Source organism: Pongo pygmaeus, chromosome 4, assembly GCF_028885625.2.
Source record: "Pongo pygmaeus isolate AG05252 chromosome 4, NHGRI_mPonPyg2-v2.0_pri, whole genome shotgun sequence".
Taxonomy (NCBI): domain Eukaryota; kingdom Metazoa; phylum Chordata; class Mammalia; order Primates; family Hominidae; genus Pongo; species Pongo pygmaeus.
In genome coordinates, this window is record NC_072377.2 from 175,008,595 (window position 1) to 175,032,567 (window position 23,973).

Here is a 23,973-nt window from a genome sequence, read left to right on the forward strand (position 1 = left end):
ACAGCTGGAGAGTAACAAAGCCAGAAATCACACCCATTTGTGTGTGTGTGTGTGTGTGTGTGTGTGTGTGTGTCCAAATCCTGTGATTCCAGTGCCAGGATACACTGCCTTCTGTGTTCAACAGTCATGAAAGTATTTTAATGAACACCTGGCCCTGCAGTGCCTCATGTAGCAAATGCTGCAGATACTCCACCCACCGACTCTTGGACCACCCAAAATCCACCGGCAGCTTCGGTGGACATTTCCCATTCACCCTGAGGCTTTCCTACTTCTTTCTTTCCCTGGGCTTTGTCTGGCTACAGAGTGCTCAGCTCACCTGCAGGACAGGCCAGAAGTACCAGGGACTTCCTGCCCATTGGAGCAACTTTCAACCAGTGAGGGGTTGCAGCTAAGGCATAAATAACCCAGCCTTCTTGTTCCCTCGGAGGGGACACTTCTTATATGAAAATGTGTTCTGTAAAGTCCAGGTGTAGGATATGAGAAAAAGACATAGTCAAGGACGTTACCAAAATTGTTTCCTTTTTCCCCCCCACTCTGAGCAATTGGAAGAATAGGATTGTCCTTAACTTAGATGGGAAGACTACAGAAAGCAGTATTTCAGGGTGGGTGTAGGGAGGGCAGGTGGCCGGAGTTTAGTTTTTGACATGTAAGTTTGAGATGCCTAAAAGTTATTCAAGTATGGGTATAGATCATAGAGCTGGAGTGCAAGCTGGTGTTTAGGGGAGAGGCCCGGATGGAGATACAAATTTAGGAGTTAAAGTCATGTGGACTGGGGAGTATGTGAGAGCATAGAGGGAGTCTGTGATTCCCAGAAGAGTAGAATCTACTAAAGGAGAGAGATGTTACTGAGTCATACAAGTAAATCATCCTAGACCATGATGAACGTTAGGAAAGGGAGTTGCAATGAGGCTCCCTTGGGGTACACATGGGTACAGCAGACCCTGCCCTGCAGAAGCTCATAGTCTGAAAGTAGAGATGCGGCCGCACACAGACAGCTGGATATAAAGTGTGCTCATAGGAGGGGTGCCAGAAATAACCTCAGAGAATGGGGGTGGTCTCAGTCACTTAAGGCTGGTGGGATGATAGAAAACTAAATGAAGAAGGCTCTCGATCTGGACCATGAAGGATAATGACCATGAAGAATCCTGACTTTCAGAGATGAGAAGGCGAGGGACATTCTACACAAAGAAAGAACATAGAGAGGGATTTGGGAAATACCAGAAACACAGGGTACTAGCAAGAAATAAGCCTAGAAAAGAAGGTTGGGGTCCCATCATGAGGGGAGAGACTGTCCAGAGAAAGAGCTTGGACTCACCCTGTAGGCAGTGGAGAGCCATGAAGTCAATGATTGGTATGATGGAGCTGCCCTTTAGGGGAAGGAGCTTTTCAGGATGAAGAGACTGGAGGCTGCAAGACCAGTCGGAAGGGCTTGGCAAGGAGGAAGGAGAGAACAACATGGACAGGAAGACACTTAAGGAGAAATGCAAATTGACAACAAGTAAAATGTAAAAACATGCATGACATTTGACCAGTATTATTATTATTATTATTATTATTTTGAGAGAGACTCTCACTATTGCCCAGGCTGGAGTGCAGTGTCATGATCTCAGATCTCTGCAACCTCCACCTCCTGGGTTCAAGGGATCCTCATGCGTCAGCTTCCCAAGTAGCTGGGATTACCGGCGTGCACCATAACGCCCAGCTAATTTTTGTATTTTTAGTAGAGACAGGGTTTCACCACAATGGTCAGGCTGGTCTTGAACTCCAGACCTCAAGTGATCCACCCACCTTAGCCTCCCAAAGTGCTGAGATTACAGGCGCGAGCCACCGCACCCGGCCCATTTGAAAAGTATTATTACTTGGAGGAGAACAGTGGAGAAAGGGTATATATAGGAGGTACATGACATACGCAGAAGAGTGATCACTGGAGCATTGTTTATTACAGAAAAAACTGAGAAAAAAAAAACCAAAAAGATCCATCAGTAAGAAATGGATTAAACAAACTGTGATACATCCATACAGTGGAATGCTCTTCAGTGATTAAAAAGGATGATATATATCTACATTCATTGGGCTGAAAGAAGCACACAATTTATTGTTGAGTAAAAAAGACAGGCTGTGAAACAGCATTTGTTGTTTAGCCCCATTTATCAAAATGATACCCTTAAAATATCATTCACGTATATACATGTAGGGAGACCTTCGAAATTATGTTCATCAAAACGTGGATGACAGTTTTTGTTAGGTGATATGATGTGGTAGCAGGTTGTTTATTTGTTTGGTTGGGGATGGGGGGGGTGATTTCTCTTTAGATCTTTTCTGGATGGCATGAATTTTCTGCCATAAGCTTGTAATATCTTAAACATAAGACAAGGCAAATTTTCAAAAAGAAGTCGAACAGTTATTGAGTTCTTGCAAGGCAAACAGCCCCAGGTCTAGAGTGTGAATAGTTGTTAAGCTGCATTAGCTGACATCTCTAAATCAGTAATTTGGCCTTTGAGCCTCTCCCCAAAGAGGGTAAGGGAATTTTAGTCTGGCACAAGGATGAAGGAACCTAAGGGATCATGCTCAGATAGTCTGGTAATTTTCTGCCCTCTTCCAGGGTCTTCCTGAGAGCTATCAACAAGTTTGCAGAAACCATGAACCAGAAGTTCCTAGAACACACGAACTTTGAGTTCCAGGTGAGTATGAGGCACCAGAGCTACCCTTGGAGCTGCCCAGGGCGTCTCTGACATCTTGGGCTGATTGCTCCATCAGACACATCCCAAAGCCCACAGAAGCTGTGCCAGTCTCTCCAGGGATTCCCACGGAGGGTTATGGCTGGGGAGAAAATTCTCAGGCTTTCAACCAGGGCCTTGATTAAATAGTCATCAACTGATCATCATATGCAAATGTGACTGTATAATGGCCTCTTATGCTAACAAGGAGATTTGCATTCATTCATTGTCAGAGTCTGTACTACCTTTTAAAAATGTATCACCTTTTTTTTACTTTTCTATTCTCTGAAGCCAAAAGAGCAGCCAGTCATAGACAATGAAAAATGATTAACAATCAAATTCTCCAGTACAACTTTGTGGCTTCCTGATTCCTTTGAAAGTCATTTTTAGTGCTCAGCCAAGACCTGGGACCTCTAAGAGATTCAGGGTCCTAAAAGTATGTTCCTGGGGCAAACAGAATGACACACCTGCCCCAGGTCCAGGCCCAAGAAGCACAAACTCTGTGGGAAAGTCCAGATTGCTGCCTCTACCTGGAGATGTGGGAGGGAAGGCCCCCCACAAAAGGATCCCCTCCAGGGAAGTCTCTGATCCCTATCATCTCTTCCAGTGGGGGCTTAGAGGGTAGGAGGCACTGAGCTCATGCACTGGAATGATGGTGTTTTTTCCTTGCTCATCTAAGTTGTTCAGTTCCTCTCTGGGTTTTCGCCTCTCAGAAGCTGAGCAACTTCAGGCAAGGCCTGGACTGTATCCGTGCCTCAAGTGAGTCATCTGTAAAATGCAAAAACTACCCTTTCTACTTCATAGGGTTTTTCCAGAACTGGAATGTGACGAGGGGCTTGCTGGGAGAATCCACTTGTAAGGTCCCATAAGTTTCTATTCAAATACTTCCTCCTTAAAGAGGCCTCCCCTACTGACTCCTCCCTGAGGATCACCCCCACTCACTCCACGGTCATTATGCAAAACCATGTGGCTTCCTGGAGTCTCTTCGTAGCACTAAATGTCATTAGAACTCATCTTTCTTGTCTACGTGTGTATTTTCTCTCTTTCCTCCCATAGAACTTAAGCCTCATGGGTATAAAGACCTTGAACACACAACAACTCTATGCTCTGTGCCTGGCACATAGTAGGTCTCTTGAGGAGGTGATATCTGGGCTGAGGCCTGTGAGATTCACCCTGCTGAGAGCACCAGCCTATGAGTAGATGAGTATTTGCTGAGAGGATGAACAGGATCTTTGAACAAGAGTCTCTTGAACTACCTTGCATTCAAATCAGGCAACTGAGTGACAATGAGAGCGATAATAAAATGAGTAGCTGCCATTTTCTGATGGTTAATACATGCCAGATCTCACAAGAAGCACTTTAAGGGCATTATCTTTCACAGTCTTTACAGCCACCCTACAAGTTACCCACTATTACTAATATTTTTTCTGCTCTAAGGAGGCAGGAAGTAAGACTCAGAGATAATAAGGAGGTAGCCTGGTGTCACCGAGCACATCAATGCAAAGTTGGGACCAGAACTCAGTGGTGGCTGACACCGAGGCCCACCCAGATGACTACAGCCACGTGCCTGATGTAGACTTTCACCCCTGCAGTGGGTTGACTGCCTGACCGGGTCTGGGTGAGAGTTTCTCCTGGCATTATAAATCTTCGACACGGGAACAAAGCATATCTCTTTAGCTGGTTTGAATCAGGAGAGATGTTTGATTCCCTTCCAAATGTGGCTGAGAGGCCTGCAGGCTCTGGTCATGGGTATGTTCAGGGAAGTTTCTGCTTTTTGGGAGGGGCAACTTGGAACACCATACCTAGGGGCCAGAAGTGACAGGGTTTGGTCCATATAACTGCAAGCTAGTTTGTTCATCTCTTTCCGTGGGTGTCAGCAATTGCAGCCTCAAACTTGCTTTCCTGACTTCACTCTTTTCCATACTCTTAGATGGATATTTTCCAAGAGAAGCTCAACTTCAGTCCTTCAGGGCATTCCTTTTGGTTTATATCCTGTTATCCTGAAAGAAAATCTGTATTTAAGAGATGCTCATAGATTGAGGGTTTCATACATGAGAAGTACGGACTTGCAAGCTGAGTGACTTTAGACAAATTACTTCATCTCTATGTGCCTCAGTTTCCTAACATTAAACCAGGATACTAATAGCAGCTATATCATTGGATTGTTGTGAGGATTAAGTGAATTCACGTAAAGCATTTAGAACAGTGCTGGGAACATAGCAGCCATTTAGTAAGTGTTAGCTCATTGTAATAATAGTAATTTTATTATTTGGATAATGATTATGATGATCATGCCCCTAAATGTGTCAGGGCTGGGAATGCATGTCAGTCCTTGATAAACAGGACAGGAGGCCTCTTTCTGGTCACCACAACATTGCCTGGGGCTGTCACACCCACAAGATTCTGTAAAACAGAAGAGTGGCCAACATTACAAAATAAAGTAAGTCTCTTTTCCTAATGAGGCTTCCATAGCTATTTATTGAAAAGTACCCAAGAACAGGATCATTTTCCAACCTTATCTTTGTTCTCCTACCTCTTCCTCCCCCTGTGTGAGAATGGATTTGTTCTCTGTACCCTGCCTGGAACACGCCTTGTCTCCTTCTTACGGTCTCATTAATTATGCATTTAATATCAGCAGGAACAGCATCCATCACTGACTGCTGCCTGTCTTGGCAGCCACTGACCAGAGGAGGAGCAGATGCAATGAGATTATCCCTAATATCTTTCCCAGAACTGTGGTTTTGTGATTCAAAGGGCAGAAAGTAAGAAGCTTGGTGACTGCCACTCTGTAGGTGACAAGAACTGGGAATTATAAAAATGGTGTTTTCTGCTTGCGGCTAAGATCACTTGCATTCCAGGCCCTATTCAGGATGCTGGTCCTTGGTGTCTGCATCAGTTCATGTGGTCAGGGAAGACCAAGAGAGTTTCAAATTCAAATCAGCACGAATTTTTGTTTAAGAGCAATTCTTATGGGCCCAGACTATTGCAACATGCTTCAAGGAACTCAGAAGCAAAGAACACTGCCCTACCCTCAAGGATCTTGGAATCTTGATAGAAGGCTATACAAATCCATCTTCCAGCATCCAGGCTTTTGAAGAGAGTGACTAACTTTATTGGGCATCTACTTAGAAAATTTTGATTCTCATCATAATCTTGTCAGGTTGGGATATACCCATTTCACTGGTGAATAAACTGAGCTTCAGAGAATTGATTGACTTTTCTGTTAAAGGTCATCTAACCAATAAATGGGGCTGCTGCGATTCAACCCCAGGCCTGTCTGCAAAGCACATCCTCTTTTCACTCTTCTGCTCTGTTTCTTAGGAAGCGGGTGCCTTTGCATTCCAGGAGACAGCTCTATTTAGATCCAGAAGCACTCTCTGCCCTTTCTGGTTCTTACTGGCACTGGGATAGAGAGCTCTGAGATGATTGGCTGGAAGATGAGACTCTCCATGTTGAAATCTCTGATTGGCCCTGGAATCAGAGATTATACTTGAGCTCCAGAAAGACTCTGTGTTAGGCAGCACTGTGTTGGGTATTGAGATCATTCTCTCTCCTTGGGGATGCTCTAATTGGCTCTAGGTGTGGCCATTTCTGCCTAGGCCTTGAGGCATTTTTGGATTACCACCCTATCCTGGGAACCATTTTTGATATCCCGTTGAGATGAAAAACTTCTAGAATATTTCTAGCCATTAGTAGAGGCATGAGGGCCACCTTCGTCTTTATAATGGGAAATGTAACTGTTGATGCCAAAAACAGGGCAGCGAGAGACGCACACAGAGGGAGCAGTCGTCAAATCCTTGCAACCGCCCATAGCACCACCACAGGGGGACTCATGATGGGATGGTTCTACCAGGCAGAATGGTGGGCACATGCTTAGGTGCAGTTTCCCCAGCCCTGCCTGCTTCAGCTTTTAGGCCCCAGACGTCCTCTTGTCTGATATTTCTCACCTGAGTCCACACCTGGGACCTTCCACTCCCAGAATCAGAAGGCTCCCCAGAGTGGTCATGACAGCTGTGCCTCTGCCCTGCAGAGGAGGGCAGGCTGACTGCATTTCAGCACCACTGCATGCTGGTTTATTTTTTTTTATTGAAATTTGGGATAAATAATAATTCAAGGTCACTGAGAAAGAATCCTGATTCTGATTAAAAAATCCTTGATCTCTCTGCTATAAAGACTATAGTCTTTATAAACATCAGATGGATCAGTGAAAACCTTAACCAACAACATAGCTGAAAGGACACTGAGAAAGGAGAAGAGTGATTTCAGCAGAAGAGCAGGGTAGTGAAGAATGCAAGTTCTGGAGTCGGATAAACTGGATTCAGATGCCACCTTCACCATTTTGTAGCTCTGTGATGTCGGGCAAGATATTGAACCTCTCTGGGCCTCAGTTTCCTGATCTCTAAAATGGGGAGAATAATTATACAAATCTCATAGTTTTTTTTAGGGAGGATTTAACCAGAATGCATGCGGTGTTCTTGGTTCATTAATGAACTCATTCAAAAAATAATTTCCCGAGCACATGCTGGTTCAGACGCGATGTGCGATACTGTGTAAACGAGTGAATTTAAAAAGAAGGTTCTTGCTTGCTTGATGCTGACAGCCAGTAGAGGAGACAGAAAATAAATTAACTTTGTTTAAAATACGATATAGATGTTGTGAACAGGGTATAATATGGGTGAATAATGGGTGAATCTACTTTGCTTGGATGAATGGAGAAGGCTTTTCCAAGACTGAGAGTGATTTCCTCATTTAGTCCTTACAACCATACCCTTTAGATACTGTTGTCCTCATTTTCTAGATGAAGTTACTGAGACTCAGAAAGGTAGGGTACGTTGTCCATGATAATGTAACTGGTCATTGAATTGAAACCCTGGAAGGCAACCTGACAGTATCTATAAAAACAAACAAAGACAAAAAACAAACAACAACTAAACATGCATAGATCCTGTGTCTTAGAAATTCCGGTTCTAGGAATGTATACTACAAATGTAGTTTCCCATGCATAAAGATGTTTAAATAAGGGTGTTGATTACAGCACTGTTGCTAGCGAAAAAAAAAATTGGAATCAAGCTAAATGTCTATAAATAGGGAATTTGGTTAAAATTAAAGTACATCCTCATAGAATACAATGTAGCAATAAAAGAGAATGAAGCAGATCTGTATATGCTAATATAGAAACATTTGCAAGATATATTGGTAAGAGAAAAAAGCCAAGTGCAGCAGACTTTTAAAAAAGATGTCTATACATACATTTGCTTATGCATAAAAAAATTCTGAAAGGCTATCCAAGGAATTGTTAACATTTTCTTCTGGGGAGTTAGACTTAGATCCAAGGTAGGATGGAAAATAACTTTCTCCCATTTAATCTTTTCTATCATTTATTTTTTTAACTATGTGTGTATATTTTCTAATTTTTTGAGAGTTAATTAAAAGTAACTAAATTCTTATTATACCCACTAGCAGTATGACTTTGGGTGGTCTTTTACCTTATCTGGATTTTACTGTTTACCTCTGTGCAATATGGTAGTCAGAACAGATGACACTTAAATTTATTCCAGTTCTAACTCTCTATTGTCCTATAATTTCAAAATATTAAATTCCCAATTGGAAATCACCTCATCTCTTCCCCAGGGCAAAGAGACCTGTGCATTTTGCTAAAGAGACACTGTAGCTTCCCCTAGTCAGCTGAGCTAGGCACTTAGTAGAAATATCACCAGGCAGTTTCTAGCAGGGCAGAAAGAAAAATCTGGGACCCTCTGAAGAATTTCTCTCACAATACGGCAATCAATAAATAAATATTCTCAGGAGCCCAGCTGTATTCAAGTCATTGTGCTGAGCATGGCATTAGAGATACAAATAAATGGAAGACAGAATCTTGGTACTTGTGGAGCTTACAATTGGAGAAGACAGGGCATAGAAATACTCCACAACCAATGCTACCATCAACACCACCATTCCATTTACTGAGCACTTAGTGTCAGGCCCGTAGTGGATGCCTCATTCTCCAATTATTGATCCAGTAATTACAACAGTCGTTTATGGTAGGTACCATTATGTTGGGTATTTTACAAGTCAGGAGAATGAGGCTCAGAAAGGTCAAGTCACTAGCCAAAGGCAACCCAGCTAATAAGCAATAGCACTGGTTTTCACACCCTGGTCTGCAAGACACTGACACATGTGCTCTTGACTATCAGACAGTGCTGTCATGAGAAACAAATGGAGCACAAGGCCAGGTGCAGAACAGTGGACTAACATCCATGGTTGCACACAATAAGTGCTCCTCAAATCAGGAAGTGATCAGGCAGACCCAATATGCCCTGCAGTCTAGGAAGGCTTCATGAAGGAAGCAGGTCTTGAACCCAGCTTGGATGTAAGAATAGGACACAGTCACTGCAGGTATGAGAACCACTGTGAGTGAAGCCATGGAGACCAAAATGCTCCTGTGATCTCTGTGGAGTCTGAGCAGACCAGGCCACCTAGGTGGGCAGTTGTTGAAGGGGACAGCACTGGGGACCGTGGAAATTGTATGAGACTTTAAAAGCCAGGTGAATGCATTTGGATCTGATTCTTTGGGAACAAGAGTGAAGAAAGGCTTGGGGCAGAGGCCTTATAAGTATTTAGCAATATCTAGTTGTGACCACTGCTCACCTCTAAGAGCACTGCACAGAGCCATATACTGTGACAACCTCCTCTGAGTTCCAGAAGTCATTCCCACAGAGCTCCATGGCCAAAACTGGGCAGGGGCTGTGGGTGAGGTACTTGGATGTGCCATTTCTGATCCACTAAGAAGATGAGGCACAGCTATGGCCTCATGGTTCATTAAAGGTCTTCCAGAATGGAAGCCAAAACTAAAACAAAACCAGCTCCACTCTATGAGAATTGAAATGTATGTCCACACAGAGATTTGTACAAAAATGTTCATAGCAGCATTGCGTCAATGCTATGACTCATAATAGTCAAAGACTGAAAACAACCCAAATGACCATCAGTGGATGAATAGATAATCAAAATGAGTATATCCATATGATAGAATATTATTCAACAATAAAAAAAATGAAGTACTGATCCATACTACAACATGGATGAAACTTGAAAGCATTACACTAAGTATAAGAAATCATACGTGAAAGGTCACATATTTTATGATGTCACTTATATGAACTGTCAGAATAGGCAAATCCACAGAGACAGATAGTACATTAGTATTCACAGTTTCCAGGCAGGGCAGACAGAAAAATCTGGGACCTTTTGAAGAATTTCTGTGACAATATAGCAATTGATAAATAAATATTTTCTGGAGCCCAGCTGTGTTCAAGTCATTGTGCTGAGCATGGCATTAGGGATACAACTAAATGTAAGACAGGATTTGGGTACTTGTGGAGCTCACAGTTGGAGAAGACAGGGCATACAAATACTCTACACCCAGTGCTACCATCAACACCACCATTGCATTTACTGAGTGCTCAGTGTGTGCCAAGCCTGTGGTGGATGCCTCATGCTTGTATAGGTTCCAGGGACAGGGTAGGGGAAGGTGTTGGTGGGGAGAAGAGGAACTGACTCTTATGGGTAGAGGTTTTCTTTTGGCTTGATGAAAATGTTCCAAAATTAGACAATGGTAATGGTTGAACTGCCTTGTAAATATACTAAAAACTAAATCATACACTTAAAAAGTGAATTTTATGGTATATAAATTATATCTCAGATTTTTTTTTAAAAAAAAAGAAAATCAGGAATGGGATGACAGAGAAAATGCTTTTTTGATGGATTCGTTCAGGGTAGAATAGATAATGGCAAGAGGCTCAACCATATTTGACGTGTCTTATGTGTTAGGGGGCATTTCTGAAATTATTCTCACAAGTAATTGTAAATTGACTTGCTTTGTTGGATACCCATTTCCCATGTACCTTAATTACTCTTTTGCTGTCCCCTAAAATCAGAGATTTCTCACTTTCATGGAAACACTCATTTCCATGTCCTGTGGCCACGGTTTTCTCTTGCCCTGGCTTGTCGTTTCAAATTCTCATCTTAAATGTGAGAAGGTATAAGCTCCGGACATAAGCAGACCAAAGCTGCACCTTTTCAAAGCAAAGCCCTGGAGAAGCTGCTAAGTCACTGGGATGCCGGGAGGAAAGACAGTCTGAGGAGACATGGACAGGAGACCCAACCTGCCACATGTGTTTACATAAGCAACGTTGCTATGGAAACAAGGAGATTTGATTCCAAATGTTACAAGAAACTTTGGAGGACTTTGAGGAAGGGAGTGGCATGATCTGATGTGTTTTTGTTTTTGTTTTTGTTTTGAGATGGAGTCTCATTCTGTCTCCCAGGCTGGAGTGCAGTGGTGTGATCTCAGCTCACTGCAGCCTCCGCCTCCTGGGTTCAAGTGAGTCTCCTGCCTCAGTTTCCTGAGTAGCTGGGATTACAGGTGTGTGCTACCACGCCCGGCTAATTTTTGTATTTTTAGTAGAGACGGGGTTTTACCATGTTGGTCAGGCTGGTCTCGAATGATCTGATGTGTTTTAAAAGGTTCTTCTGGTCTCTGCATGGAGAATTGACTTTAAGGGGGCCATGAGCCAAGAGGCCACTTCACTGCATCCCCAGAGCCGTTTGTTTTTTTGGGCCCTGGGTGATAAAGGTCCAAGTAAAGAAAAAAGCATTCACTCAACAGAATGTAAACTGCATGAGGCCAGGGATCGCTGTCTGTGTGACCGCTGCTCTGTCACCACACTGTGGCAATGCCAGAGCACCTAGCAGATGTTCCAGAAATATTTGTTAAATGCATCCCCAGCTGAATACCGACCGTGGTGTGTTAAAAGAACCCCGAATGTCAATCAGAAGGTCTGGGTGCAGATCTTAGCTCTGCTGTGTATATAACAAGATGAGAGACTTAGGCAAAATACTTAACCTCTCCAAGCTTCAGTCTCCTCATCTATAATAGAGGAATAAGAGCTGTCAAGTGTTGACAGATGAAAGGAAGATGTATGAGAAAGTTCCTGGCCCATAGTAAAATTAGAGTGCTTGTTTTGCTTCTTTCAAAGACTGGAACCGCAAACCGATTTGGAAGTCATACTCTGGGCAGCAATGATGATGTTATGTTATCAGTGGAAGAGTTGCCTCTTTCATAGTCTTGGCCATCTGCAAACACGAATGAACATCTTTGAGTTAAGGATGAAGGTCTCAATGGCAGGATGATTTCTCTGGCTAATGTTGCCTATCCTCTTGCTACATACATTGTTGAGAGGGGCCTAAAGTGGGTGGGCTTCGTTCAGCAAAGCTGTCTCCCACATGCTCCTTGCAGGACCTTGGCATCTTGCAACAATTGCCCTTGAGCACCAAAACCCTAGGCTGTATCACTGGTTTTGGTACCAAAGAAACCACTGGAATAAAGAAAATCACAACAGCAATAAGGCTAGCAAGGATTTTTGAGCTCTTACTGTGATTCGTGTCTTTAAACACGTCATTTTGTGTCATCTTTATCACAGCTTTCTGCAGTGGGTACCAGAGTCACATCAGTTTTGCAGACAGGTTCACCGAGGCTCCGTGATGAATCCATGGATTGTAGATCCATGGTTTGGACCTATAATATCTCTGGTTCTGTAGCCTGTATCAATATTGCCATCAGTGTGGCTAATCTTTTGAGCAGTCACCATGTGCTGACCCCTTTACCTGCTCTATTTCACTGCAAGCTGGTGGAGTGGGTTAGCACCAACAGATCAGGTACATGCAAATATCCTTACAAGCCTGCATCTCAGCTAGGCCAGCAGGGGCTGTAACTGAAACATGCATCAGAATCACCTGAGTGCTTATTAACTTGTAGATTTCTAGGTCCCACCCCCAGAGGTTCTGTTTCAGTAGGTCTGGGCAGGGGCCAGAGAATTTGTATCTCTAGCAAGTTCCCAGGTGCTGCTGCTGATCTGGCAACCACACTTTGAAACTATCGAACTAAGGGGGAAGTAAAGGCAAAATATTTTAAAACAGAATGGATTGCAGGTTGGTCCTCCAAGCTGTCAGGTGAATTAGGGAGGACTTCCAGAGAGGCTGTGAATCCCTGAACTATCTTAACCTTTGTCACCCTCTAATTCCAGGGCAAGAACCAGCTCTCCATGTCACCCAGCTGGGGCAAGTTATTTGTCTTTCAAAAAACAGAACAAAGCGCAAGGACAAAAAACAAACAAACAAAAAAAAACAAAACAAAAAAACTAAAATCAGCAACAACAACAAACTAAAATTCTCCTCCTCTCCCAAATCCTGTTGTCTGAGAGTGGACGTGGTAGCGCCTAGAGAAATCCATCCATTGTCCTCACCGTGGCCAGGATGTTAATTTCAGAGTCAGTGCCAGTTAGAAAACTGCAGTGGGCACAATTTAACTGGTTCTGCCTCTATCTTCTGCCATCTTCATAAACTATTCACACTACCCAGCGCTTATGCCTTCCCACCTCAGACCCTCTCCATAACTGTTCTCTGCTCTTTCATTTACAGCTGTGGAACAACTATTTTCATCTGGCAGTGGCTTTTATCACCCAGGATTCTCTGCAGCTGGAGCAGTTCTCACACGCCAAGTACAACAAAATCCTGAATAAGTAGGTTGCATTTTTGGATTTCCTGAAGAGGGGGAGGTCCATGAGATCCTCTGAGATGGTGCCTGAAGCAGAGGTTTTTGTTCCTCCTAGGTACGGGGACATGAGACGGCTAATTGGCTTCTCCATCCGTGATATGTGGTACAAGCTTGGTGAGTAGGCACACACATCCAGATACTCACATCTGCATTCACCAAACTCCTTCTTGAAGACCATCTGTTGGAGGACCACAGGGGTTTTAGCAGTGGGAGCATGAAATAACAGTTCATTACTGTGTGCACCCCAGTTCCTAATAAGTGCCTGATTATACTCTGAATAAGAGGGGGTCACCATACCCATATCTACCCCCAGCCCTGCAAGCAGCTGTGAATATGCTTCTGCTTGATGCCCCCAATGGGTTACAGATCCAAATGGAAATTTATAAGAGGGACCAGGACTGTCATGGGAACTCACGTGCTCACACATCACACGGATGCTTGCTGCTGATTGGAGGGTCATTCTACATCCTGTATAGCGTGGTCCACAAAACATACTCCAACCTCATGAGGAGAATTGGCTTTCTGAAAGATGAGAGGGTCTTTTTAGCTGAAAAGTGACCCCAGAAGCTGTCTCTGCCTCAGGGAGCTGCAGGAATCCTGTGTGATTACCTGAATGATACCTGTGGAGGGAGGGATGGAATCAAGGAGACATTTATTGAGAGTCTGAGTCAGGCCCATGCTAAGAAGATTATATTTAATCTTCACATCACTTCCTGTAAGATGGAATTGTTCCCCCATCCTTTTATTGATCAGGAAACTCAGAAAAGGAAGTAACTTCCTTGAAATCAAACAGCTGGAAACCTCCAAGTGTGGTTTTGATTCCACAAGGACAGGGGCCATAAACCTTGCTCATGGCCTGAATCCTCCTCTATAAAAATGTGCTGAAAGGTTGGATGGATGGATGAATGGATGGATGGATGGATGGATGGATGGATGGATGGATGGATGGATGAATGAACAGTAATGAATTTTTTATTTTTCTGTCCCTCCTTGACTCTCTGATTCTAAATTGCTCTGCCCTGGGTGTGGATATTGACTTTCCTACAAGTACTAACTTGTGCCCATCTCTTGGATTTAATTTTTGTTCCCTCTTCAGACTACGCTTCTTGCTTCCCCAGACCTCTTATTATCTGCCAGTTCCCATAGGTTTTTTAGGCAGCAGTTGCATGACCCTTCCAGCGAGTTCTATCCACTGTGGGGGAAGCATAGAGCAGTGGATAGATGATCAGTCTGGGTTCTGTGGTTGGTGATAGCATCAGACTCAAGCTAGGAGAAGTACATACTGGATAACAGGGAGGTTGCAGGTTGGCTCACAAAGCCCAAGGCAGAGCCAAGGACCCAAGCCCAGAACAGACTGCCACATCTTTGCTTTGGGCCTTGCTTTGACATTTACAGGCTGTGAGGCCCAGCATCACCAGGCCTAAGTTGGGGAAATAAGCACCCTCACAAGGGGCTTATGAGGGTCATCAGAGCACAAGCTGGGGCAAGTGGAGCCATAGAGGCCACTACACCCACATCAGAGTTTTTATCATTATTGTCATCCTTGCCCCATCAGGATGGAACCTAATGTTTCTGTTCTCCCTGGCCTCTACCCTCTAAGATGCCAGTAGCACCCTCTCTAGTTATGACAACCAAAAAAATCTCCAGACATTGCCAAATATCCCCTGGGAGAAGAGGGTGCCACCTCTACCCTGTTTTTCTAGAAAGGCATGTCTTTCTCAGTTTATCTTTTGTTTCTCCACTCTGGGTAAGGACTGGGATATAGGAAATAATTGGTGTTTCATTTACCATTGCTTTGCAATGGTAGGGGAATGGGGGAACATGGTGCAAGCACAGGCCCACATGACAGCTGGCACCTGGCCTCAGGGTCAGGAATATGAGAAGGAGTAAGGGCCTGCAGCAAAGTGAAACTGACATGCTCATGCAGAGAAAAAAGACAGTCACTGTTCCTCTCCAGTTAATAGCTGTCCTACTGAAATGCAATCCCAATGTTGTCATACCTTTCAGTTTTTCAAAAGAAGCCAGGAGAGTGGGTTTTTCAATGTATTTTCCAATTTATGAATACTAATGAAAACTAATTGAAAGTTTTCAAAACATCAGATGTGCTCAACACATGATGGACCCAGATTCAGTTCACTTCCAAGTTTGCATTCGTTGCTCTACAACAGCACAGGCTGGAGAGAGCTGTGGCGGGCTTCCTTCCCCAGCTCGACACCCCAGGCACTGCCAGAATTGCAAAACAGGGATCTGTGCTTTGTTTGTTTCAAGTCCTTTCACATGGCTTGCTCTTTTCTGAATGTCCTTCATTGCCATTGTTTTGCACACAGAAGATTTTATTTAGATATAGATTATGTTTTGGCAGGAATTCCTTCACTCCCAATTATGCTGATGAATGAAAAGATGTTACCAAATATTCCACCTGCTTAGAATCACAGAACATCGGAGCTGGAAGGGCCCTTCAGAGATCATATTGTCCAGCATTTTTCAAACATTTATTTTTAGCTGAGGACCAATAAAAAAATTCTCATGCTTAATAAGTAAATTGGATGAAAGCAGAACTATTGTAATTGAAGTGAGATGGGAGACCCAGAGCCCATTATAACAGGCTGCTCTTGAACTTCCCTTGTAGAGGGTTTTCTAGGGGGAAGCCCTGAGCACTGCAGAGAACAGTTGGAAGCAACTGATCTTGTCCAATTCACTATTTTACTAATGAGGAAACTGAAGTCCATAGAGAAGGGGTTTGTACAAGATCATGTATTGGGTTAGAGGCAGAAACTGGTCAAGCACCTTAGCCAGAGTGTTTGCTCTGAAGCATCACAGACTCCCTGCTGTTAGCAAAAACCTGTAGGATGAATTAATGCAATTAAAAGAGATATCTGTCAGGGGTTGAGGGTTGGTTGCAAAAAAGAGGCATTGACTGCAGCTGCCTTAATCAGAGAAGGTATTTATTAGAAGGGCAAGAAGGAGCTGAAGAACCAGGCTTCTCTTGTTCCTGGCTACCTGAATCCAGGATTCAGTGTTTTAGGATTGCAATTTGCTCAATTAACAATGCCTTGTAGCAGGTAACAGCCACGTGTCCCAAGTCTGTCTCATGAGAATCAGCAGAAACATTCCTGTTAGGGCTACAGGAAAGTATTTTTTTCCAATTAAAAACAAAACAAGACAAAAAACAACAGGCAAGGAGAGGACAGATTGAATGAACAAAACGCATTTTTGCCCACAGCCCTCCCCTCTCTTTCTTTCTGGAGAAGGACAATGTGGCTGGAGGGGCAGTAGCCATCTTAAAGCCATGAGGACAAAACTTACATTCTGAGAATGAAGGAGCAGCTCTGGACTGGCCATCTTTTGGCTTCCTGTTAAACAAGAAAATTAAAGCTTCAGTTTAGTCATGGTAGTCAGATTTCTGTTGCATCCCTAACTGATACATCATCTAATTCAACCCTGCTGATTTTATAGGTAAAGTTGCCAAACGAGGCCAAGAGAAGCACAAGGACATTCCCAAGGTCAAAAACAAGGCAGTGACTGAATTGAGGCTAAAAGAGCCTGTCTCTTGATCCCAAGTGCAATGTTCTTACAAATATTTTTTTTTCAAAGTGTATGCATATTGTTTCAAAGGGTGTGAAATAACCAACGATCTACGTTTTTTCAAAGATGACTGATAATGAGTAAATCATAATGCATGTTAGTTTTCTAAATTTTGTTTTAAGGCCAGAAGCAATCAGGGCATCATCATCGCCAACATCAGTATCATCATCTTCTTCTTCTCATCAAGAACAACTTGAGCAACTCTGTGATTATAAGATAGCTAATTGCAAAGCTATAATCTCAGGCTTGAAGATTATTTAACATTCTTCAGGGGCAAATCTAGACAAATTATGTGTGTGTGGAGAGGAGGTATGGGCAGGGAGGTCTTCATGGGGAGAAAGACAACATGTGGTTAAGGAGCCAGCCACTCAGGGGTTAATGCCATTTGTTGTTTTGGTTCCTGGGTGGATGCCAAATGGAATTTACTTTTCCCAGTAGTGTAGCATTGTAACATTTGATTTCTGCTCGGCATGAAGAAATGCACATTTTGCTCAAAAGACTTTGCACTTAATCCTCCCACATTCACTTGGGTTAACACTGAGCTGCTGTGTTAACATTCGTTGTGGCAAAGAAAGACACATTCTAGCACCTGGCATCTTGGCCTCCCATGTAGGGAGGTTGGCCTGACCAAGCCTCGAGGGCAATTTGGCCATTACTGTTTAAGCATCTACAGAGTGCTCAGCTTGGTGCGGAGGTCCAGGGAGTGGAGCTATCTAGTAGGGAAAAGTGACAAAGTGAAATGTGTAGTGGGGACTCAGGAGTTCAGGCAAAAGGGATATAAGTGAGGACTATAAGGATGATTCCGTGTGGGGAAATGGCTTCTGAATTGGAAGGAGGACCATGTCAGGACTGAAGGAAAGACAGGGAAGGGGCAGGTATTCCAGGGGAGCAACCAGCCCAGCAAGCATGGCTTCCTGGCATTGGGGAGAGGCTGCTGGGAATAAATAGGAAATGGGATTAGTGTGGCTGTGGCCATCCATCCATTCATTTACTCATTCATGTAATAACCAACATCGAGCACTGTGGTAGGCTCTGCAAAGATGTCCATGTCCTAATCCCCAGAACCTGTGGAATATATTACCTGTTCTTTAGAAACAGGATACAAGCCTCCTAATTATAAATGCTTTAGTGTCTTTATTTTTCAAAAATTAAAAGAATAAAGTTAATTTTAACAATACATTTAACACCATATTCTAAAGTGTTATACTAAACATGTAATCAATATAAAATATTACTGAGATTTTGTTTTCCTTTTTTGGGTATCTGGTGGATTTTTTACACCTGCAGCACATTTCTAATGGACTAGCCACATTTCAAGGGCTCAAAAGACTCATGCAGCTAGTAGCTTCCACACAGAATAGCACAGCCCTAGAAAATGGGAAAGGGTTTACTTGCAGAGACATGTGTCAGGGGGTAGACTTTGGAGGGGGGTCCAGGAGAGGGGAGGAAGAAGAGCTCGTTGGCAGTGGAAGGCCCAAGGTGGGAAAAGCAGTGCCCTGGGGGAGTGGGAGGTAGGCAGGTGGATGGAGGGTGGCGTGTGAGAGGCACACAATGGGTATGGGGAGGGCGCACAGGACCAGACATGCTCCCAGCAGTTTATCCTGAGAGCAAGGAAAGTCATAGGGAAAAAACGCTGTGAATAAACATGATCCAACTGGGGCTTTTCAAACATCTTTGAGGACAAATGAGAAAATATTTCAATAAGACAGAGAAGAGTGGAGGGTTGTGAGTGTCAGCCATGGTAGGGAAGATAAATCCATCTGACCCTTTCCCCAGTTCAGCCGTTTGCTTTAAAAGTGAACAAATAAAATGACCAGCCTGAAAATTTCCATGAAATGCTTCAGGGAGCTCCACGAGGTTAGGCCTTGTCTTTTCATATTGCTTCATCTAAAACTCGGCATAGAGCTGAACCCAAAGTACTTACCATCAGCAGCAGCAGCGACAGCATCAACACTTCCTGAGCTTTTGCAATGTGCCAGACACTGTGCAGGGCCCTTCGTTTGCACAAACTCTTAAGCTTCGACAATTCTATTAGGCAGATTTTATTATCTTCATTTTACAGATGAGATCATGGAGGCTCAGGCAAGGTAAATGACAAGCACAATACCACACAACCAGGGAGCGGCAGTGGCAGGACCTGACCCAGGCTGTCAGACTCAAAGACTCTACGGGGCCTGGAAGGAAGCTGAGGCTGGGCAGGTCCTGAATAATGAGGAGAGAATTGATTGCCTGTCTCAGAGCATTGCCAGGAGGGAGCTTTTCCAAGCCTAAGACAGAGGAGCAAAGATCGGTGGATCTGTGTTCTGTCTTCCCCTTTTGAACTGATTTTAGTTGTTTTTTTTTTGTTTTTTGTTTTTTTTTTTTAAATCAGCTCAGCTTTATTTCAAAGTCCCCAGGAGGCTTGCTGGACTCTGAAATCCAGGGAGTCATAACTTGCCCTCATCCTTGTTCATTGCAGGGTCTGTGCCAGCCTTTGGAGAGACCTTTCTGTCCCATGTCAGTCTCAGAAGGCCATGGCTTGCCCAACTTAATTCTCAGCCAAGTTTACAAAAGCCTCCCTCCTTCCCTCCCTCCTTTCTCCCTTCCCTCCCTCCCTCCTTTTTTTCTTTCCCTCTCTCCCTCCTTTTCTTCTTTCCCTCCCTCCCTCCTTTCTTTCTTCCTTCCTTCCCTCTTTCCTTCCTTTCTTCCTTCTTTCCTTCCTTTCACCTTTCCTTCCTTCCCTCCTTCCTTCTTGTTTCTTTCAAGGTCATCTCCTCAGTGCCCTCAGATCCTTTGCATTGCACCCTACAGTCCACTCCTGGGAGGAGTGATGGAGGACGCCACTGTACAGATGAGAAACCAAGACCAGAGAATTCATGGGACCCCTTTCCACCCACACCCCCGAGCTCTTCTCTGTGCTCGCATTATCAGCAGATCCTCTCCCAAAGCCTGTGTAATCTGGCATTTGGATTTTTCCTGCTGGCTTATTGGCACTTTAATAGCCTTTTCTAATTGGTATCCGTTCCCAGTGAAGTTCAGCTTCAATTACATGAAAAAGACCCTCTTAGTAAATGCCCTTCCTTGCCTTTTCTTGAATACAGCAGCAGGTGTGTCTCTTGCATGAGCACTTTTTTTCCCAAATGAGTTTGTATTCAATTAGCCACAAATACGTTCTGCGTGCATGTGTATGCATCTATGTATGTAAAGATACGCAAACACGTACACATTTGGATACTTGAACACAAAATCCAATGTGCTGAAATTCCACTTTTATGTAAATGAATAACATTTCTTAAGGGAGCATTGTAAGGGCCGTTGAGGTCACACTGTATTTGGAGATCACCATCTCTCTCTCCGCTTTCCCTATTCTGCCAAATATCTCCTCAACTGACTGTAAAGAATACAGATCAAAAGTATTTAAGAAATCACGGGTCTACAGCATGTCTGCCCTTTATTTTAAACCATCTAAAATTGATCCTTCTCGTGCCCAATACCCTCCGGTATTCTAAAGGCCTTTGTTGCATAAGCAATTTCTCCATTCCGTGGTGGCTTATCTGACAGTTTCCCATTTACCTTCTACCTATTTTTGCACTTGGCTTTGAATTTTCAAACCCCACTGTGGTTTGAAAAAGACTTAAAGGATCTTGAAGGATGAAATCAGAAACCTAGATTAGCAATTACTATAAACCTGCCAGAAAGGAAGCTGTTGTTGTTATTGTTTTCTATTTGGGCCAAAGCAAAGACTCTGAGGCTTAAGTGTAATCCAAATGCATCATGTAATGAAGCTTATATCCTGGAAAAGTGTCTTTATTTTTCACTCAACTCTGCCTGACTCCACCATTTCATTCTCACTAACTGAGGATATTCCTAGGATGATGCCTTTTTTATTTTATTTTAATCTGAATCCTGGGCAACTACTCCAACATTAAGCCTTATTTAGGTTGAAAGAAAATTCATTTTCATACTGCTTTCCCTCTCAGCTCCTTTTCTGAGCTTTAATCGAAAGCAGCCGTGCCAGGCCACACACCATACCCACCTGAGTTTCTGCACCCTGAGGTGCTCTCTGCCCCAGGCGAAGACCACAAATGTTCATCCTGACAATGGATAAAACCAGGGTGGGTGCTGAAACTCAGAAAGAGAAGGAGGCAGCAGCTGATGAAATATAGAGGTGTGAGCTTCAATAATAGGGTTGCTTGAAAATGCTGACCCTCACTTCCAAGGAAATCCCTGCAATTCCTAAGTGCTCCTCTTTATTCCCTATCTGCCACTTCTGATGCATATTTTCTGAAGATTCTGCTCAGTTCTGCTCAATAAGGCTCCCCTTTATGGTTCATTTTGACCAAACATCACAAAGATAATATTAATAGCTAATGCTGTAGAAAGTGGGCTATGTGTCAAGCATTGTCCTGGGCAGTTGCTATATAATCACTCATTTTTTCTTTGATTCTTTACAATAACCTTATAAGATAAATACTGTTATTGTTCCAAGTTACAGATGAGGACACCAAGGCCCCGAGAAGTGAGAAACTTGATCAACATTACACAGCTATAATTGATAGTGGAGTCAATTTACACACTCAGGCCGTCTGGCTCCAGATTTGGTGCCCTTAACCACTGGGCAACACTGCCCTTGGCACTGATTCTTCTGCGCTCTGCCCTTGGCACTGATTCATCTTCTCAATGGCTGGGTATCACTTTTGCATTTTTATGAGACATATATACAAGTCCCATAACCAGGGAATGTAGGAGCTGGAAAATTTATTTTCTCATTCAGCAGGTGTTTACTGATCATCTAATAAGTCCTGTGCTCAGTGCTATAGACACAATGAGGAGAACAGACATGGTCTCTAGTGGGGGAGGCAGATGTTAATCTAATGATTCGACATATAAAGACATCATTTCAAAATTGGCAAAACATATAGAGGCAGTGCAAGGAATCTTTTCTAGCTAAGGGTGGGAGGTGTAGAGAGGGGGTTTTTCTCCCAGAGGAAGGAGTGTTTAAGCTAAGATAGCACCCATCTGGGGGAGGCTATGTGGTAACGGGTATTGGGTTAGGGAGCAGACAGGGAAAAGTATTCACAACAAAGGGGCATAATGTGCACAAGCCTTGCTGTGGGGGAAGCAAGGTGAAATGGTGACATTTGAGCCACCCCAGCTAGGCTAGAATGCCAGGAGCCAGGGGAGGGGATGGAGGGAATGCCTTGAAATAAGGCAGAAGAGACGAGAAATTGTGGTTCACCTGATCCTCAAGCTATGTTTTAAATCTCCCCGTTCCACTGACCACACTATTATAGCAGGTTCTTACTAGCAAATTTTGCTTTTCTCATTTCATAAAACAGTTGGTAAAATCCCATTTAAAAACTCTCAGCAACACAGCATGTATTGCAGACAGACATAATTTCAAATGTGCTGTGCTTTGCCATCTCTAACATATTCAATCATGGCCCCATTTGCAGAGCAGACACTGCAGGTGAAAACCCTTGTAAACAGTGAAGTGCTTTCTACATGCATGCCCATGTTATTAGCCTTAATAATCAGGCTTGTTTTGGATAATGCATGCGCTGTAACGGGAGTTAATATATGTTAAGTGTTCAAAACGGTGCCTGGCTCATGGTAAACAACTATATAAGTGTTAACTATTGTTTTTTACTAATATGCTTCCCTTTTTTTCTTTCCCCAGGCTTGGTCGGGGGAGGATCTGTGCGTCGCCGAACTGTTTTATGTGTTCATGTTCCTCTTCTCTTTCAGGTCAGAACAAAATCTTCTTCATCCCAGGCATGGTGGGACCTATATTAGAGATGACACTTATCCCTGAGGCTGAGCTCCGGAAAGCCACCATACCAATCTTCTTCGACATGATGCTGTGTGAATATCAAAGAAGTGGGGATTTCAAAAAGGTAAAAAATGAGGCCGGAAACTCATGCCAGCATCCCTAATCCCCAGCCCATTTCCCCATAATGATATCCTCATTCCATCTCCCTGAGCTTCATTGACAGGCTCGGCGGCAGGATGGGGACATTTGTTCATGGGTCCAGAATGAGCTGGCAGATCAGATTTGGTCGGTATTCTATCAAGCTTTTCCGTCCGAGGACAAGATTAAAATGCAGTTTCTGGCTGTGTATTTGCTTAGCCTCTTTCTCAAGAGTCTAAGAACCCCACGTCTCTACCTAATGATTCTCTAAAAATGTGCTACCGTGACCCACCCCTCCCACCTGTCCCACTCTCTCACCCACTCTTGTCTAGTACTTCATCTTCTGGGCTGACTCTGCAGAACTACATTATCTAGAAAAAGCCGACCCTGCTGGCTGTCATACTTGTCCACACACCAAATCTGATAGCAGATGGAGTTAGGGACGTGTTGCTTAGGAGGGACCTGTGGATCTGTAAGGGAATAGGACACTGACCCCAGCATGGAGGGCGCCAGAACCTCTGTGAAACGCAAGAGCCATTGGCCAAATGTTGTCATTGAACATCTGGTCAAACTTGGAGAAAGTTCCATTTCCCGGGCCTGGTCACAGTGGGAGCTCTGGCAGTGGAAGAAGCACCAGTTGCCACAATTGGCTCCCAGCACTGCTCAGTGACATTACCCTGTTTAGGAAGGTTGGTCTTTAAGTCCCATCAAGGCTGCCTGAGCCGTTCCCTCGGGTCTCACCCCCGTCCTCTCTGCCCCACATCCTCAGTTTTACCTCTAACTGAGCTTCTCACCCTCCTCTCTCCCCCAGTGCGTCTACCTCTTATTCCTACCATATCCTGCCTTAAAATGGGTACTTAAAAGGCAGCAGATTCCAAACTGCCTTTCCTTAAGATCCTTAGGGATATTTCCCTTCCTTTACCCATTAATACCCTAATCCCCACAGAATAAAGCCCACACCCTTTAGCCAGCAACCCTGGCCCTCCCAGCTCCTGCCTTCTGAAGAACGTCTCAGCCATCCTCTCCAACTCTCCCCGCCTTACCTCTTCTCCACCATCCCCGCAGCCCACCTGAATGGCATTGCCTCTGTGGGTATCCTTCGGGCATTTTTTTTCTTCCTGCTACTTCTCTGCACCATCACAACCCTGCCTCCCAACACCTTCTAA

The 23,973-nt window shown here is 43.8% G+C and overlaps 1 protein-coding gene across 2 annotated transcripts in view; it reads left to right on the forward strand.

The window, feature by feature from the left end:
- The window catches only part of DOCK2 (dedicator of cytokinesis 2), a 442,257-nt gene that overhangs the window by 355,084 nt on the left and 63,200 nt on the right, over window positions 1-23,973 (forward strand). For both annotated transcript variants that reach the window (XM_054487363.1, XM_054487364.2), the window contains exons 30-33: window positions 2,603-2,681; window positions 13,197-13,297; window positions 13,388-13,446; window positions 22,645-22,793. In XM_054487363.1, coding sequence (XP_054343338.1) covers window positions 2,603-2,681; window positions 13,197-13,297; window positions 13,388-13,446; window positions 22,645-22,793 — 388 coding nt within the window. The remainder of the gene's footprint in view (window positions 1-2,602; window positions 2,682-13,196; window positions 13,298-13,387; window positions 13,447-22,644; window positions 22,794-23,973) is intronic.